Below are 17,650 nucleotides of genomic sequence, written 5' to 3' on the forward strand. Positions count from 1 at the left end.
TATACATACACACACACACACACACACACACACATACTCTGAACATACCAAAATCCAAGGTTGATTGAGTCCTTTATGTAAAATGGTATTGTATTTGCATATAACCTACATAATCCTCCTATATACTTTATGTAATCTCTAGGTTACATATAATACTCAGTACAATTTAAATGCTGTGTAAGTAGTTCTACTCTATTGTTCAGGTAATAATGACAAGAAAAAAATATGTACATATTTGATATAGATGCACGTTTTCTTTTCAAGTATTTCAGTCTGGTTGGTTGAAACCAAGGATGTGGAACCTGTGGATATGAAGAGCCAGCTTTTTTTTTTTCTTCCTTTGAGACAGGGACTCTTCTGAGTTGCCCAGGTTGGGCTGCACTTGCAATCCTCTTCTCTCAACCTCCCAGAGTACTGTGATTACAGGTGTACACCACCATGCCCAGTGCCATCTGTATTTTTTAAGAGCAATTTATGTTCACGTTAGAATTAAGTGTGAGGTGTAGAAGAGTCCTCATATACTTTCTGCCACAAACAGCATCCCTCGTGAGAGAGGTACATTGTCACAATTGATGAATTGCATTGACTCATCAGTTCTTACCCCAAGTCCATACCTTACAGTAGGGTTCACTCTTGCTATTAGTTTATCGATTTTGATAAATTAATCCTTCATTTAACAGTAAAAGAAACGAAGATTCAAAAGATTGTTTGAAGTGACTTTTCCAAATCTTACACTATTCAGTGGCAGAGCTAATCTAGAAATCAGTGTTTCCTTGTTTCTCTCATCTATTTCTCTTTCTCTCCTCTCTCTCTGTCACTCTGTATGTGTGTGTTTAGAAAACTTATTTGAACATAGCAAAAATTTAAGAAGTTCAAAGGCTTTATAATGAAAAGTTGATCACCTCCTCACTGGGCCCCTCCCTAAAGGTATCCTTCTTTCCCGACATTTCCACCTATATTTAAATTATGACCTTGAATTTCAAGCAAAGGACCAAAAGAAGTAGCCTTCCAAGCTGTGGGAGTCAAATATGTTACATTTTCTGAATGTTACAATTCAGACTGTGGTGCAGTGTAGTGGAAAGCACCAGGCCCTTTGAACCAGACGTTCCTGGGTTGGAATCTGACTCCAAGGTGGTTTATTTCACACTTGAGTTGTGGGATGAAATAAGGTAACTTTTGATAGGTTCATGGCATACTGTAGTAGCACACAAGTGCCCAAAGAACTGTCAGTTTCTTTTTGGCTCGAGGAAACTTTTTTTAAAAAAGACTGTTTTATGCAATATGTTCTGAAAGCATGCACAGTACAAAATACTTTCTATATTAAGTAACATGCCTTGTTCTTTTTCTTCTCACTTGTCTTAATTAAACTCAGCAATTGCAGTAGAAGTCCTGAAACACTACTATCAAAAGGTTGGCTACAGTGTTGTAAAAGACCGTATTTTACTAGTTTTATCTTTAATAGGGGTAAAATTAAGTTCCATCCTGTATTGAATTCAGTGTTAGTATTCAGTCAGTTTGATTCTGAATAGGCCCGTCATATTTGTATTCCAAACATGTATTCCAACACTGTAAATGATACATATATTAGGAAAACAATTTCACTTACTGTGGTATCAAAATAATTTTAAAATATGTAGGAATAAGTCTTAACATTTGCATGGCACTGTGTATTTTACAAAATATTTGAACATAAATTATCTTAATTGGTCCCGATGCCAGAAGCTTAATGCCTTCATTATAAATGAGAAGAAAGCCATTAAAGTGTCTTATCCGCCTTTACTCAGTCAGTGTATGATTTTGGGCATTCATGTAAGTGGCAAAGACAAAATTTGCAATGTTTCCTGGCCTCTGTTTCCTTGGGTTCTTTCAGTGACTACAGTGTGCTTGGAGGGATGTGCTTACTTCTATAATAGGAGTCTCTAAAATGAGAAGAGGAGAATGTGAGGATGCCTTTTCATTTTATTTTGTTTGCTCTAAAACAGAAACATGTTTTGTTTTGTTTTGTTTTTGATACTGGGGATTGAACTCGAGCCCTTGCATTTATGAGGCAGGCAGCAGAACCACTGAGCCAAACCCCTGGCCCCAGAAACACATGTTTATTTTTAATACCTTTGATGAGGTTTTTTTCTCTTTTAGTCTAATTTCTATTAAATCCTTCCAGAGAACTTCTATTCTCCAGATATTAAATACAGATGAACTACCTAAGATAAAAAACCCAACCTTCCTTTGTTCAGTCTCCTTTCCCTTCCATGACTGAAGTTCTGAGTCTTTTCAGTTAATTAGCACTCATTGAATAGTCTGTAGTTGCAGCTTTTTGTTTGTTTTTTGTTTTGTTTTGTTTTTTGTTTTTTGAGACAGGGTATCACTGTGTAGTTGAGTCTGACCTGGAACTTACTATGTACCCCAGGCTGGTCTCGAACTCCCAGAGATCCTCCTGCCTCAGCCTCCCGAGTGCTGGGATAATAGGCATGTGCCACCACGCCCGGCTTGTAGTTGCAGTTTTGCAAAAAGAAAAAAAAAATACACAGAGCGTTGTAACCTCCCCTAAAAAACAGCTTTGGAGAAAGTAAACAGCAGGCTACTCTGATTCGTCTATCACAAGTATATTGACCAAGGTACCTACTGAATGGTAGATACTTTGCCGGGTTTACCAATACAGAAATGACTAAGAACCAACCACCACTGCTGTCAAAGAGCTCCCAGACAAGTAAACAAAGAGTGACAGGAGGGTGTGGTTTGTACTTGAGAATATCCAGAGCCAGGTATGGTGGTACATGCCTGTAATCCCTGCTACCTGGGAGCCTGAAGCAGGAAGATTACAAGTTTGAGGCCAGCCTAGGCAATTTAGCAAGACCCTGTCTCAAAAAAAATAAAGCACTGGAGAATGTAGCTTAGTGGTAGAGCGCCCCTGTGTTTAATACCCAGTACTGGGGAAAACAAAACATACCCTGGAAATGTGACTCTATCCTGTGTTTTATTTAGAGCAGTCCTGTGTATTTAGATGAAAGATTGTAAAGCTTAACCACAGAAACCTCCTCTCATGGCCAAATCTGTGAACAAAAGCCAAGATTCAGTCAGAAAGGAATGTGAAAATCCCCAGAAAGGAACAAAGAAGTCCCCATACTGCCATTGGGGTCACTGGGACCAGTCTGTATCCTTGTCTAACCTGCTCTGTTCTATTATGGTTTCATAGATCCCTGTAAGCCTCTTATGTTGTCCCTCAGCTCTTCCTGCATGTTTATACTAGAAAAACTACACAGAGATACACTTGAGCTTTCCTTCAGAACATCCTTTCTCTTACCCGCTGAAAGGATTTTTCATACCAAATGATTGAATAGCCACCTTCAGAGTCAGTTTCTTCTTTCCCTGCTTCAGCTTTCTCGACTCTTACTATTTTGTTTGGTGATATGTAGTTGTATAAATACCTCGAGTAACCAGAAAACCTTTCAATTGAATAGGATTTCATCTTTAAAGTATTAAGTACTTCCAGGATATAAGGACAAAGCATGTGAGGAAGAGTTATAAATTTTTACATTTTAGTATATTTTAAAATGTTCTTTACATAAAAGTTTGTGTTGTATTTTTACATGTTTAGGGGGCTTTATCTATTTTTCTGAGTCAGTTAACTGTACTTTAAAAATGTATTTTGTATCTACTTTTGTAACTTCATCAGAATAAAATATATTGAAAGCAAAAAACTTTTTTACATTTTAGTAAGTTGAAGGCTCAGGTTTCAATTTTATCTGAAGGGATGGGTCATTATTTTCATCTAGTCTCACCTCTTGGACTGAAGTAATACTGAAAGTGTAAAAAGAAAACTAGGAAATTTGCTCTCAAGTTAGAGAATGATAGGTCAGACATGAAAAAGGCCTTAAGGTTTGATCAATGCAACCACTTCCTCATTTTACAGATTATGAAACTGAGACTCAGCAAAGTCAATTAATTTGTGTTAAGTCAATTTAAATATTTAACCAGTAACTCCATATGAGACATGCCATAGAGTAACACAATTATAAAAGGAAATTTCCAATGACACGCATATTAGGGTGTGCATTTGTTTTGTTATGCTTTTATTTTTGAGACAGGGTCTCACTGTGCAGTTCAGGCTGGCCTTGAACTCGCAGTGTAGCCCACGCTGGTCTTGAGCTCTTGGCGATTCCCCTGAATTAATCTCCCAAGTGCTGGGATTGATTACAGGTGTGCACCACCACTTCTGGTGATGTACTTATTAGACACATTTTTACCATAAATTACACGAAGTATTATATTATGTTTCAAAACTTGACTCCCCATTCATTTTGCCTCCAGGAGAGCTAGGGTACTGGACATAAGCACAGACCCAGGGAATTCTGCAATGCCAGGGGTTAGAACACAGAAGTACAGAAATCAACCACCACCACCACCCACGCGCAAGCAGTAGGGCAGGAACATCTTACCTATTATGCCTTCGGTGCTTCTTCAGTCAGTATAGTGCCAGCCTCATGTGCAGGAGACTGGGAAGAATTGTCCCCAGTAGTTTCCTTCACATATAGTATGACTTCATGGGAGGGACTGTGTGTTTGTGTGTGTGTGTGTGTGTGTGTGTGTGTTCCTCTAAAGCATCTGGTCATTGTCATTTCTGGCACCAAAAGATCACAGTATAACATTGGCTGATCAGTCGAGCCACTTATGTACCTGCATAGATTACTCAACCCAAAATAAAAATCAGGGGAGTCTGCCGGGCATGGTGGTGCACACCTTTAATCTCAGCACTCGAGAGGCTGAGGCAGGAGGATCACTGTGAGTTGGAGACCAGCCTGGGCTACATAGTGAGTTCCAGGTCAGTCTCAACTATATAGTAAGACCCTGTTTCAAAAAAAAAAAAAAAATCAGGGGAGTCTATATTAAAGGAGAAGTGACTAGATTTTCCTTTGGGGGTCAAAACAGAAGGAAACATGGGGTATCAAGTATGAACAAATTTATGAATTCAGCAGTAGGCAAGAGATTGGAAAGAAGAGGCTGTTGCCGGGATTTAGCTCAGCAGTTCAGTGGCCTGCCTTGCAAACGCAAGGACCTGGTACCAAAAAAAAAAAAGGCTGTGCTTGGAAGGGGCTGGTCAAGTTATTCTTCCGGAATGTTTACTGGAAGATGTGATAGAAAGGGGACAGTATAACAAGACTGAGTAGGAGAAAGGGGAGGCAAGAGGCTGCTGTCCATGGTGCCGCTCATGAATTTCAGCTCGGCCTTGCAGAGGTTATAGGACTATGGTTATTAGTAGGCTGATAAGTTGAGATCTACTGATTCTGAGAGTGGAGACAGCTTAGATAAAGCTGATATGAGTTAGGGATTGAAGCAAGGAAAATATCATTATGCACAGGGGAAGTAAACAGAGAGACCAGGAAACACATGATTTTGGGGTTTTTTTGGTTTTGTTTTTGGTGCTGGGGATTGAACCTAAGGCCTTGTGCATGCTAAGCATGTGCACTACCATTTAGTTACCCCCCCACCCCATTTATTGTTTTATTTTTTATGGAAAATACATATAACATAAAACTCATTTTAACCATTTGAAAGTGTAGAATTCAGTAGTATTAAATCCATTTGCATTGTTTCCCAACTATCATCAATATCTAGTTCTAGAACTTTTCATCACCCCAAGTGGAAATTCTGGATCCATTAAGTAATCAGTCCTCCCTCCTCCCTCCTCCTAGCCCTGGAATTTTTTAGAAAGTACTAATGTACTTTCTCTTCCAGTGGATTTTATATCAGGTAGATCTTAGCTCATGCTGGCACCACCATTTATTGCTAGAATATCTTTGTCCAACTGATATAGATTCTCTGAGCCTATTTTCCACATGTTTAGCATGGGAACAAAAATGCTTAACTCACAGAGCCTTGTGATGATTGAATATATATTTAGCTAAAGTAAGTGTTTAAATAAATATCTGGTTCAAGCAATACAGGATAATTGTTTCATAAAAGTAATAACAAGTCTGGTAAGTAGTTCATGTCTGTAATCTCAGCTACTTGGAAGACTGAGGCAAAAGTATCACAAAATGGAAGCCAGCCTGGGCAACTTAGCGAGACTCTTTAAAAAAAAAATAAATAAATAACAATGAGGATTTCCTTAAATTGTATACTACTTTGTTCAAAGTGCTTACTCATTAAAAAAAAAAAAAAATTGGGAGCCTTGGATTTAGCTCAGTGGTTCTGCTGCCTGCCTTCAAAGTGCAAGGTCCCAAGTTCAAGCCCCAGTACCCACCCACCCCCAAAATTTAGGTAATACAACTTAATAAAAAACTATCAGGAGGGAATTCAAATTCCACTACATTGTTAGAAGGAGTAAACCCTGGTGTGGTAGTACAGGCCTATAATCTCAGCACTCTGGGAGGCTGAGGCAAGAAGATTGCCAGTTTGAGCCCCACCTGGACAATTTAGTGACTTAGCAAGAAAGATCATGTCTTAAAAGAAACAAACAAAAACAGAAAAAGAAAAAAAGGGGGGCTCAGAATATAGCTCAGTACAAAGATTCTAGGTTTAATCCAAATTAAAAAACAAAATAAAAAACTGTTGTTATAGATGCTAAAGTACGGAACTTGAGGATAGTTGAGTTGTCCTCCAGGGTAGTTGAGGAGTTGAAAGCTAACTATATATTCATGGAACTATTATACGTTACAAACTCTAAAATGCTACTGGAATTTGTAGAAGGAAAAAAATTTTCATAATGGTATATACTTAATATTTGAATGAAGGAATGAATGAACAAACACTTAAATAGTGAAGTATAAGACAGGCCTATGGAAGAGATAGAACTTGAACTAGGTAGTTTCATAAATACCATTGCCTGTCTTTCATCTATAAAATTCAATCTGGTTATCAGGATGCATAACAACCTCTGAGGCAGACAAAATAAATTGGATTTTGATTTTTCTTTTTAGATAATCAGTCCAAAACTTTTGAAAAATAAAAATACTTTCCTCAAAGACGTTTAAGAAGGAAGTAGATTTAAGCTTACTACAGTAGGGAAGAGAGTTGTACATATTGTAGAAAAAAGTTATTTATTAGAGTGAGCCAAAAGGAGACCTTTTTCTTTCTTTCTTTCTTTCTTTTCTTTTTTTTTTTTTTTTTTTTGTATTGGTGATCAAACTCAGGACCCTACACTTTTGAGGCAGGAGCAGTACCACGGACCTAAATTCCTGGCCCGCTAAATTTTTTTCCTTTGAAAAAAATCCCATTTCTTATTTGCATTTGTGAACTTAATGAATATTAGTTGGTTCATTCATAAAGATTATTCTTAATTTTTCTCTTTCTCCTTTTAAGTACTCTTCCCCTCATCACTATCCCCCCCTTTTTTTTAATAACACTCATTTCTACCTGGTAATGTCTAGTGATTGCTTATCACCCATCTCCCTAGAACGTAAGCTCCTTTGAAACAGACTTTGTTCACCACTGCATTCCCAGCACCACAAGCATGTCTCATACATAACTGTATTCAGTAGAAATCTGCTAAACCTTTATATAAAAATACATAAATGATATATGTAAGTGGCTGCAGGTTTTTCTGAATATGAAAGTGGTACTTGTTCCTTATAAGAAAATACAGAAATACTAGAGAAAATAAGAAAGAAGAGAATTTTAAACATTGGAAGAATTTATCAACAACATATACCCTTTGTGACTGTACTATAACTGTACTTAATAATTATACTGTACTTAGTAACGGTAGCAAATTAGTACTGTACTGTGCTTAGTAACTGTAACTATGCTTAATAACCGTACTGTATACTTAGTGACTGTACTATACCAGTAAACTCAATTAAAAAACAATATACCCTTAGAAATCTGCTTGATTGAGTTCATGTTAAAGTTTGAAGTGCTTAGGCCCTGTCAAGCCAGGAAATTATGGAGATTCACTGCACTGGTTTGTTTTGTACTAAAGATGGTGGTGGTAAGGAAGGGTGGCTCCACAGGGATTACCTCTGAGAACACGGGATTCAGAGCTAAACAATAGGCCCTTACGTTATCATGAGGAATCTCTTCTTTTACTCCTGTAATTGGTGATACCATAATTAGCCCTGCATATTACTTCTGGGCACTGCTTTACGAGGCACTTCATTTAGCTGGACTTAGGGAGATTAGATCATGCGCAGGAAGCTGGCTCTTTGGTTATCAGGCTCCACAGAGGAGTCAGGAGGCTTAAGGACTGAAAATTTAGGGCTGATTTAAAGGAACAGGGTTTACTGGAAAAGTGCAGAGATTTTTTTTTTCCAGCCTGTAAAAATGCTTCCATGACCTTTTGTTTCCTATAAACCGTATTGATTCCTACCTCAGTACTCTTTCTATAAATAAGGGCCTCTTTAATCTTCCCTTTCTTCATCTTTAAATAGGGCTGCTAAAATTGACTTTGGGAGACTGTTATAATTTTAATGAGCTAACTAAAGAATCCAGGCCAGTACCTGGAAGATTTTAAAAAGCCTGACCATAGGTCCTTGAGCACATATATAATCATTGTCAGTTCCTCTTCTTCTTCTTCCTGTTATCACCATTATTGTCTACACTATTAGGTTTTAATTAATTTATTATAGTAGAAGCACATTTTGATATCCTATTGTTTAGAGTAGGGAATAAATATTCAAAACAAAACAAGGGAAACAAAGGGTCATGGAGGCATTTATTTTTGCAGTCTGGAAAAAAAATCTCTGTGCTTTTCCTTAGATACTTTAAATTTTTTGCCTTTAGCTATTATGATTTGTTTGCTTGTTTTGTTTGTCCTATTGTGTCACAAGCAACTGGGGGATACAGATTATTATTCATTTTTATACTCAACTTGCAGTGCCTAGGAGAGTACTTTGAATTCAGTGAATATTCAGTAAAAATCTGTTGACTTGAATGCAGCATGCTAGGATTATTGACAAGTACAATCAAGTAGGTAATATAATTATTGCTGATAAAAGTCAACATCCTCATGTGTTTAACTGTATAAAACAGATGCAGATCTAAGTGTGTAGAGTATTTCTTTGAACATTTATTGAATTGGCAGTCACATCCTAAAAGTGATGAACCCAGAGTAAGTTATATTTTACTTTAAATTTAGGGGCTTTTTGTCTTGTGTTTATTTGTTTTGGTGCTGGGGATTCAACCCATACTAAGCACATGCTCTACCACTGAACTACCTGTCTAGTTTCTAGGATCTACTTTTAAGTTTTTCTCGTTGATGGTAATTGTTAGTTCCTAATAGCCAGGCCTTCAACAGTAGGACAATTATCATATAGATGAATAATAGGAAGATTAGGAAACTCAGAGATGGCCACAGTTAGGAAAGGAAGAGGTGAGAAAATGAAGTAATTTCACTGGGCAGTTCAGGCTGTACTCACGGAAGGACATTCTAATTCAGTGTCCCTGAGATTGATCTTGCCTGCCAGTCTCAAACAGTTTCATCACCACATTGATTACCTCCTTAGAGCTGAAATTGTGTGCTTTAGGAAGGGAGTGTTTCTTTAAGATAAGACTCTAAACCCTGCCAAGTTTCTGGTGTTTGATTACCATTGCTCTGGCCTTGCAGTTGTGCTGTGTCTCACCGTGTCCTTTTCCCCTAGGTGTATGTAGTAGGGAATGAACCTCTCGCGGTATTGCTGGATTCCCTGCTTCCAGTTCTGAGGATGCTCTTTGCTCTCTACTGCTTTACAAAGCAGAGTGTATCTCACATAAGGTAAATATTAAACAGAACCCTTTTTGCTTATAGAATCTTATTTGTGAAGATTTAGGCCACTTCTTATTTCAAACTTAGGGAATCATTTGGGGAACCTTATTCTGCTCTTCCAGAAAAGAAAGATTTGCAGATCAAAGGAGTTTGGATATAGTTTTTTGTTTGGGGGTTTTTGTTTTGTTTTGTTTGGTTTTGTTTGGTACCAGGAATCAAACTTAGGATCTTGTGCTTGCAAGGCAGGTGACAGAACCACTGAGCTAAATCCAGCTTATTGGGTATAGTTTTTAAGGTGAATTCTTCAGCCTATGTCATAGACATCAGAGACAAATTCTGTTTCTGTGTATAAGCATGCCACTGTTTAATCAGTGAAAAATATTGCAATTACACGTCTGGGAAGGAGGAAACAGGATGGATCATAATGGCCTTGTAAGTCATTAGGGAACAAGTTTGAAAAATTTGGATGTTGGATGTAGCATATTGTAGTTAGCCTGGATTTGATATGGGTGACACAGTATTATTTAGAGGAAAAAAAAATTTTGTCTGTTATCCAAAAAATACTGTTTGTGTTGGAATTTAAATAGGACAAATTTAAGTAGAATTTATATTTGGGAGGGCCAGGGATTTAGCTCAGTGGTTCGCTTGCCTCGCAAGCACAAGGACCTGAGTTCGATCCCCGGTACTTAAAAAAAAAAAAAGAATTTATATTTGGGAGCTGAGGGTTTAGCTCAGTGGTTCTGCCACTTGCTTCGAAAGCTCAAGGTCTCAAGTTTGATCCCTGGTGACAAAAAAAAAAAAAGTAGTTTATATTTGGTAGCTCTTTTTTTGTTTTTGTTTATTTGTTTTGTTTTTTCTTTTTTTCTTTTCTTTTTTTTGGGGGGGGATACCGGGTATCAAACTTGGGTCTTTGTGCTTGCAGGGCAGGCGGCAGAAACACTGAGCTAAGTCCCCAGCCCCAGTTTTTATTTGTTTTTGAGGCAGGTTCTCCCATTGTAGTTCAGTCTGGTCCTGAACTTACTATGTAGCCCAGGCTGGCTTTGAACTTGTGGTTATCCTCCTGCCTCAGTCTACTGAGTGTTGGGATTACAGGCATGAGCCACCATGCCTGGCTATAGCACTATTTTTATAGTCATTTTTCTTATTTCTTCCTATTGGTAAGAGTTTATATGCTTTCTAAAATCCTGTGGAATTCCATTATTTGGTGTTGACCCAGTGTAGTTCTTCACAGGGTTACTGTGAAGACTAAATACATGATAAGAGTATTTGACACAGTCTCTGGCAAATGTTAACTCAATACATGGTAGCCATCATTAGCATATTTGCTAAGTGGTGAAGGAAGATAGTTTACATTATTCAAAGCTTACATATGCCTTTTGTTTCTTCAGCTTTCAGTTAGCCTATCATTGAGGCATACCCACAATGACAATGACAAGAAAGAATGCAGAGGATGGTGGAGGATCTAAACAGGGAATTTGGTTTCAGAGGACTATCCATATAATAACTTCTTTTATTTTTAAAACCCAAGTCCTCATGGCACTGTTGTGTCATCATCAAAGACTGACAAGGGAGTTGCAAATGTTCTTTCTGTCCCTTGCCTAATTGACTGACACAGATCAGAGGAAGTGAGGAATCAGTAATAATTTATTCTTATAATATTTCTTAATTACTGGCTGTTGGTTCCACTGAAAGTAGGTGTTTTTTTTTTTTAATCAGTGGATGCTTTCTTTCACAGTGCCTGATCCAAAAGTAAGTTATATGCTTAGAATACAAAAACAGAAACAAAATCACATGGGACTAATATGACATACTAGGGTTGCTTCTAGAGCCAAGGATTAGTCACTCATTGAATTTCAGGATATTTGCATTATGAAAGTCACAAGATACATACTTTCTATTCCTGTGTTTGAGTTTGTAGTAGGCAATTGTGCCAGCACTTAGAACACAATAGAACCTGACAGTCTTTCTTTCTCTTTTTTGTTAGCTTGTTAAATGCATCGAGTAAGATGATAAGCTCATTCATAACTGCTTTTTCTGCCAGGTCATTTTGCCAAGAGATCTTATTATGGATCCTGGAGAAGCTGGAAAGGAAGATAGCAATTGCCAGCCTTAAAGGATTTGCAGGGTTGGACAAAGCTGTGCCCTCACTCCATCCTTTGTGTCAGTTTAGAGCTGCCACCCAGGGCGGCATTATGATTACTATTAAAGAGGCCATGAGGTGAGTTTACCCATCCTTCACTGTCTCTCCAGGTTTAATTCTGACCGTAAAGCTGTTCTGTAACTCAGCCACTAAGGGGCACTGATGGAAAAGAAACCAGAAACTCAAGCAGCTGAGGCCCTCACTATTTATAGTCTGTAAATGAAATGTGAGCCTTAAATGATCCTCCAGGTTTTTTCCAAGATGCCAGCTAATAGTTGGTGCAATTTACTGGAGCCTCACAGCTCTGCATCATCGCAAGCCCACTTACTTCTTAGTCATTGCCAGAATCAGAGTAAAGGACAGCACATGTTCACCCTTAACACCAAAGAAATCCAATTCTATTTCTGACTTACAAAATGGTGTATGTGTGTGTTCATAGTCAGGCTTATTCCTGAAGGAAACTGTCTGATAGCTATATTTTATGGTACTTTTATAATGGGAGTTTATTTTTTATAGGAGTTGGTTAGAAAATACTTAAATATTAGTGGAATAGATTATTCATCCAACATCTCTCAAGTATTTTATTTTGGAGCTGGAGAGTGAGCCTTGCGCGTGCTAGGTACTCTACTATTGGGCTATACCCCTAGTACCACAAGTATGTTTTAAAGTTACTTCTGTTTTCTGGGAGATTGTGGAAGGTGATATTACCTAAGAATGTAAATTTCTGTTGGTCATAGACTATGATTTTAACTTATCCAGCTACTCTGTTGGATTTCACATCATGTGCATATGCTACTGTTTGTTGAAGTATTTAAATTTAGTTTAATTTTGTTTTGTGGCTAGCTATGTAGTTCACTCAGGCCTTAAGCTGTGTACCCCAGGCTAGCCTTGAAATCACAATGATTTCCTGTCTCACTCTCCTGAGTGCTGAAATTACAGTTGTGCACCACCACACTCAGCTCTAAATTTAATTTTATATTCATTGTTAATGTAAAGTTTTTAAAAACATACTCAATATGATGGGCTTGAGGAAAATAAAAAAATACAGATTTCTTCTTTTTTGAGACAGGTTCTCACTATGTAGTTGAGACTGACCTGGAACTCACCATGTCATCCAGGCTGGTCTTCAACTCACATCAATCCTTCTGCCTCAGCCTCCCAAGTGCTGGGATTACAGGAGTGTGCCACCACACCCGACAAAAAATATAGATTTCAAACAATTATCAAAATAAACTAAAGCTCTCAATTTTGTGAGAGTTGCTGACCATCAGCAGGTTTGTTATTATGACCATGCTCATAAACTGAAAGAATTTTTAATTATTTGGAATATTTATTTGAAAAACATTTGGGAACTCTTTTTACCTGGACCACTTTAGTGATAGTGTAGAAAATTTTATAACATCTAGCTTAGTAGTTATAACTTACTGCTATCTTAACAGTCTTTAGTACATTTCTTAATGCATGTAGGTTAGAATCCACGGTTCTTACTGAGACTAGTTTGTCTTCATGCTAGGAAAAAAATTTAACAGGCAGTACTTGAATGAATTTCCATCCACTGCCTGAAGCAATAGCTCTTTAACTTGAGTTCTCTGCATGGGTTTCAAGGGATCTATAATCTATAATTATACATACAAACTTTTTTTAATACACCAGCATGGTTCTTTTTCTGAAAATAGGTTTCATAGTTTTCATTGGATACTAAAAGCAGTCTGTATCATCAGCTTTGCACAACAAAACAAAAAACCAGTCTATTTCCAAAAAGTTGACAACCACTATACCAGAAAAATAAAAGGTGTGGGGTGGGAAAGAGTGAGAGAAATTTTTCATTTGCTTTCCAAGGCCTATTGATGATGTTAATTTCTCAGTGGCTGGGTTGGGGACTTTGGTCTCTATCATCACTTACTGTTCACTCTGCCATTTACCCAGCAGATGAGCAATTTCTCAAAATTTTGTGCAGCATTCATAGCATTCTTGCAAAAACTTACACATATTTTATTATTTGGTAATCGCATTCATTTTACTCGTTTTTCTGGACCTTTGTGTACTTTCTTACCTCAATTAATTGGTTCATATGAGTTGAGATTAACTACTCTTCTCCTGTGCTGATCATGGTTTTTCCACTGTCCATATCTCTTCAGTGGTTCATCTGAAAAAGTAAAAATTCCTTTTATTGACAGCCAAGGCCCATAGAGATTATTTTAGAAGATTATTATGGAGTTTCAAAAAAGATTAGATTTTGAATAATAGATTTAGAAGATTATGGGGTTTCAGAAAGATATATCTCTTGCTGACACTGCTAAGTTAAATCTTACACTGTATTGCAGCGATGAAGATGAAGATGAAGCCCTGTACCAGAAGGTGTCCTCAGAGCAGAGCCAGGTGGAGCATCTCGGGGACTTGCTCATCCATTGTCAGGAGTGTGGTTTGGCAGGAGACTTCTTCATCTTCTGTTTAAAAGTAAGAAATTCATGCTTTCATGGTCATCTCTATTCTGGGGTGGTCCCTGGAGGCCTAAAATTTGGATGCCAATTTAGGAAAAATGAGCAGAAGACAAAAGGGTAATTTAACTTTTCTTAGCCTTTGGGTTGGTGAAAAGAAATTTCTCTTTATGCAGAGTGATGTGTTGTAACTACTTTTGAAGGTAACCTTCCCTGAAATGGTAGAGACAAACAAAACAGTTATTGATCTATGAAAGGGTTAAGCTTTGCTCCATGTTGACAGTAAGAACTCTTTTGAAGTTAATAATGGGTTTTATAGCTATAGAGTAATCTCTTATCCTTTCTGGCAGTTGTTTTGTCAAGTATTTGGAACAGAGATTTAGTGTTCTGTCTCCCTCATTTCAGTCTGTAGCCACTTAAAATCTTTTTTGAGCCGGGGATTTGGCTCAGTGGTTCCGCCGCCTGCCTCACAAACGCAAGGACCCTAGTTCGATCACTGGTACCAAAAAAAAATATATATATATATTTTTCAAGCTTGTTTCCTTGTGCCAGTGCTTGTGCTTACTTTTTTCCTAATCTCCAGTAATAATTTGTACCCATGTTGTACCTGCCAGATGTCATTAGGCAGTGACCTCCAGGTTTGCCTTCTCCACTCTTTCTCCTAAGAAAAGTCTTCATCCTAAGATAATGTCTGCGCAGTTTAAGTTGGGGAGGGTATATAAGGATTCAAGAAGGAAACTGGGGGTTTTTTTTTGTTTTTAGTTTTTTGAGACAAGGTCTTGCTGTATAGTCTAGGCTGGTCTTGAATTCTCTGTGTTTTCCAGGCTGGCCTCAAACTTGTAGTAATCTTCCTGCCTCAGTCTCCCTAGTGTTGGGATTATAGACATGTGCCACCATACCAGCTAGTGAACATTTTTAAGACTTGAAGTGGGAATACTTTTTTTTCCCAATACTGGGGATTAAGCCCAGAACCTTCATTCTGAGCTATATCTCCAACCCTTTTTATTTTATTATTATTTTGAGATAGGGTCTCACTAAGTTGTTAAGTTGCCCAGGCTGAGCTCAAACTTGTGATCATCATGCCTCAGCCTTTTGGAGTGCTGGCTGGGATTACAGGCATGTGTCACCACACCCAGCTAGATGACACTTTTGGTGCTTTCTTATATATGGGGATATTCACATTCATCCCAGTGCCCAGGCACTCACGAGTAACATTCCAAGGAGGGGGACAGGGATTTAGCTCTATGGTTCCACCGCCTGCCTTGCAAGCACAAGGTCCCAAACTTGATCTCCTGTACAAAAACAAAAAACAAAAACAAAAAAAAAACAAAAACAAAAACCCAAAAAGTTGTGTGCTTAATTATATGCATTTTAAAAATGATTGTTTAGGGCCTGGGATTTAGCTCAGTGTTGCCACCGCCTGTCTTGCAAGCGCAAGGTCCTGAGTTCAATCCCTGGTACCTCCTGTCAAAATGATTGTTTAAAAACAAAAGGGCTTTGTTCTAAACCAGGATAACTGTACGTTGGTACATTTGACATTGTGGGCCAGATAAATCTTTTCTTTAGGGAGTTGTGCATTATAAGATATTTAGCAGCATCCCTGACCTCTACCCACTAAGTGCTAGTATCACCCCCCAATTATGACAACCAAAAATGTCCCTCAGACATTGCAAAATGTCCCCTGGGGAGCAAAATTGCTAGGCATAGTTAAGCACACTGCTCTGAGCTGTCAATTACTGTAGTAAAAGCACTAATTGTGAGGGAACTCAAGGTTTTCCCTTCCAAAGGAAATTTGCAAAGTGTAGGTGAAAGCCTATAAAACCCACAATAATGAATTATTTATTAGTGGAAGTTTAGTTTTAAGTATTGTAAAGGAACGGTGTGTAATGATCTCTAAAAAAGACTTTGGGAAAGTTATTTGGCCTGAGGGTTCAGTTCAAGGAAAGCCAATGGTAGAGATCATAAAAGTACTGATAAAGTAAACTCTGTCAAACCAGTTCTTTGTGTGTGGTATTTTTTTTATAATGAAATTTAATGTGCATGGTATCATAATGAGGATATTATCCTGCAACTTACATTTTTCACTCAACAATGTCTTTGAGATCTGTATTGATATCTAAATAGATCTATTTCATTTCTTTTAACTGCTTTTACATCACAAATGTATCATGCTTTATTCTCTAATTACTGGGTATTTAGGTTTTCTTCAAATTTTGGTTATTATACATAAGTAGCGCTGCAACAAATGCAGACCATTTCTTTACATATGCATTTCAAACAGTTTTCTAGCTGTTTGTGAAGTCCTTAGTTTTACTGGCTTTTTCTTTACTTTTTCTTTCCTCCTATGCTTCCAGGAGTTAAGTCATCTGGCTGTGGAAAATAAAGCAGAGTTAAAACCTAAGCCCTTCTCCAGCAAGAGCCTATTGGAATTAGAACACCAAGCTCTTCTTGTGGCAGGCTACGAGCATAGGCTGTTGGTCCTGCAGCTACTGGCTGTTCTGTGTGAGAAAATGTCAGAGCAGATATTCATAAACATCGCTCAGGTCAGTGGCTGTCACATTCTACATCCAACCTGCTGGTATTTGCTGTATTGGTTTCTTTACATTTTGTCTCAAAAAGTGTTGCTCAGAGTGTGATTTGATGACACCTGCATCCATATTTACTGGAATTCTGGTGAAACATGTAAATTACTGAGCCCGCATCAAACCAGATGAATCTAAAACTTTCATAGGTCCTTGGAATCCACATGTTTAACAAGTGCCTGAGGTGGTTCTCATGCACAGAAAACTCAGAACTGTTTTACTTTTTTTTTGGTACCAGGGATCAAATGCTGGTCCTTGCGCTTGCGAGGCAAGCGGCAGAACCACTGAGCTAAATCCCCAGCTGTTTTACCTATTTATGTTATATCACAGTGGTTTTCAACTTTGAGTGCAAATAAAATCGCCTGAATCATCTTCAGAATATTTATACTGATCACCTTTTAGAGATTCTGATTTAGGTTATCTGCGTGAGAACTTGAGCATCCTTTAGTTTGTTTGTTTGAGATAGAGTCTTGCTATGTAGTCTAGGCTGGCTGGCTGCCTCAAACTTGCTATACTCCTCTCAGCTCTTGAGTGCTAAGATTACAAGCATAATGCCATCATGCCCACCTTATTTCTTTAAAGCTCTGTGTGTACATTGCCTGTCTGCAAGCGCAAGGGCCTGAGTTTGATTCTCAGTAGCAACAAAACAAAACAAAAAAACTCAGGAATTTTTGCCGGGCATGGTGGTGCACACCTGTAATCTGAGCACTCGGGAGGCTGAGGCAGGAGGATTGCTGTGAGTTCGAGACCAGCCTGGGCTACATAGTGAGTTCCAGGTCAGTCTCAGCTACATATTGAGTGAGACCCTGTC

At 38.0% G+C, this 17,650-nt stretch overlaps 1 protein-coding gene across 2 annotated transcripts in view; it reads left to right on the forward strand.

Annotated features, from left to right (window-relative positions):
* The window catches only part of Tango6 (transport and golgi organization 6 homolog), a 206,028-nt gene that overhangs the window by 36,970 nt on the left and 151,408 nt on the right, over window positions 1–17,650 (forward strand). For both annotated transcript variants that reach the window (XM_010612333.3, XM_033757931.1), the window contains 4 exons: window positions 9,576–9,688; window positions 11,721–11,897; window positions 14,144–14,276; window positions 16,612–16,800. In XM_010612333.3, coding sequence (XP_010610635.1) covers window positions 9,576–9,688; window positions 11,721–11,897; window positions 14,144–14,276; window positions 16,612–16,800 — 612 coding nt within the window. The remainder of the gene's footprint in view (window positions 1–9,575; window positions 9,689–11,720; window positions 11,898–14,143; window positions 14,277–16,611; window positions 16,801–17,650) is intronic.

This window comes from Fukomys damarensis, unplaced genomic scaffold (genome assembly GCF_012274545.1).
Source record: "Fukomys damarensis isolate Sample0158 unplaced genomic scaffold, DMR_v1.0_HiC HiC_scaffold_32, whole genome shotgun sequence".
NCBI lineage: Eukaryota > Metazoa > Chordata > Mammalia > Rodentia > Bathyergidae > Fukomys > Fukomys damarensis.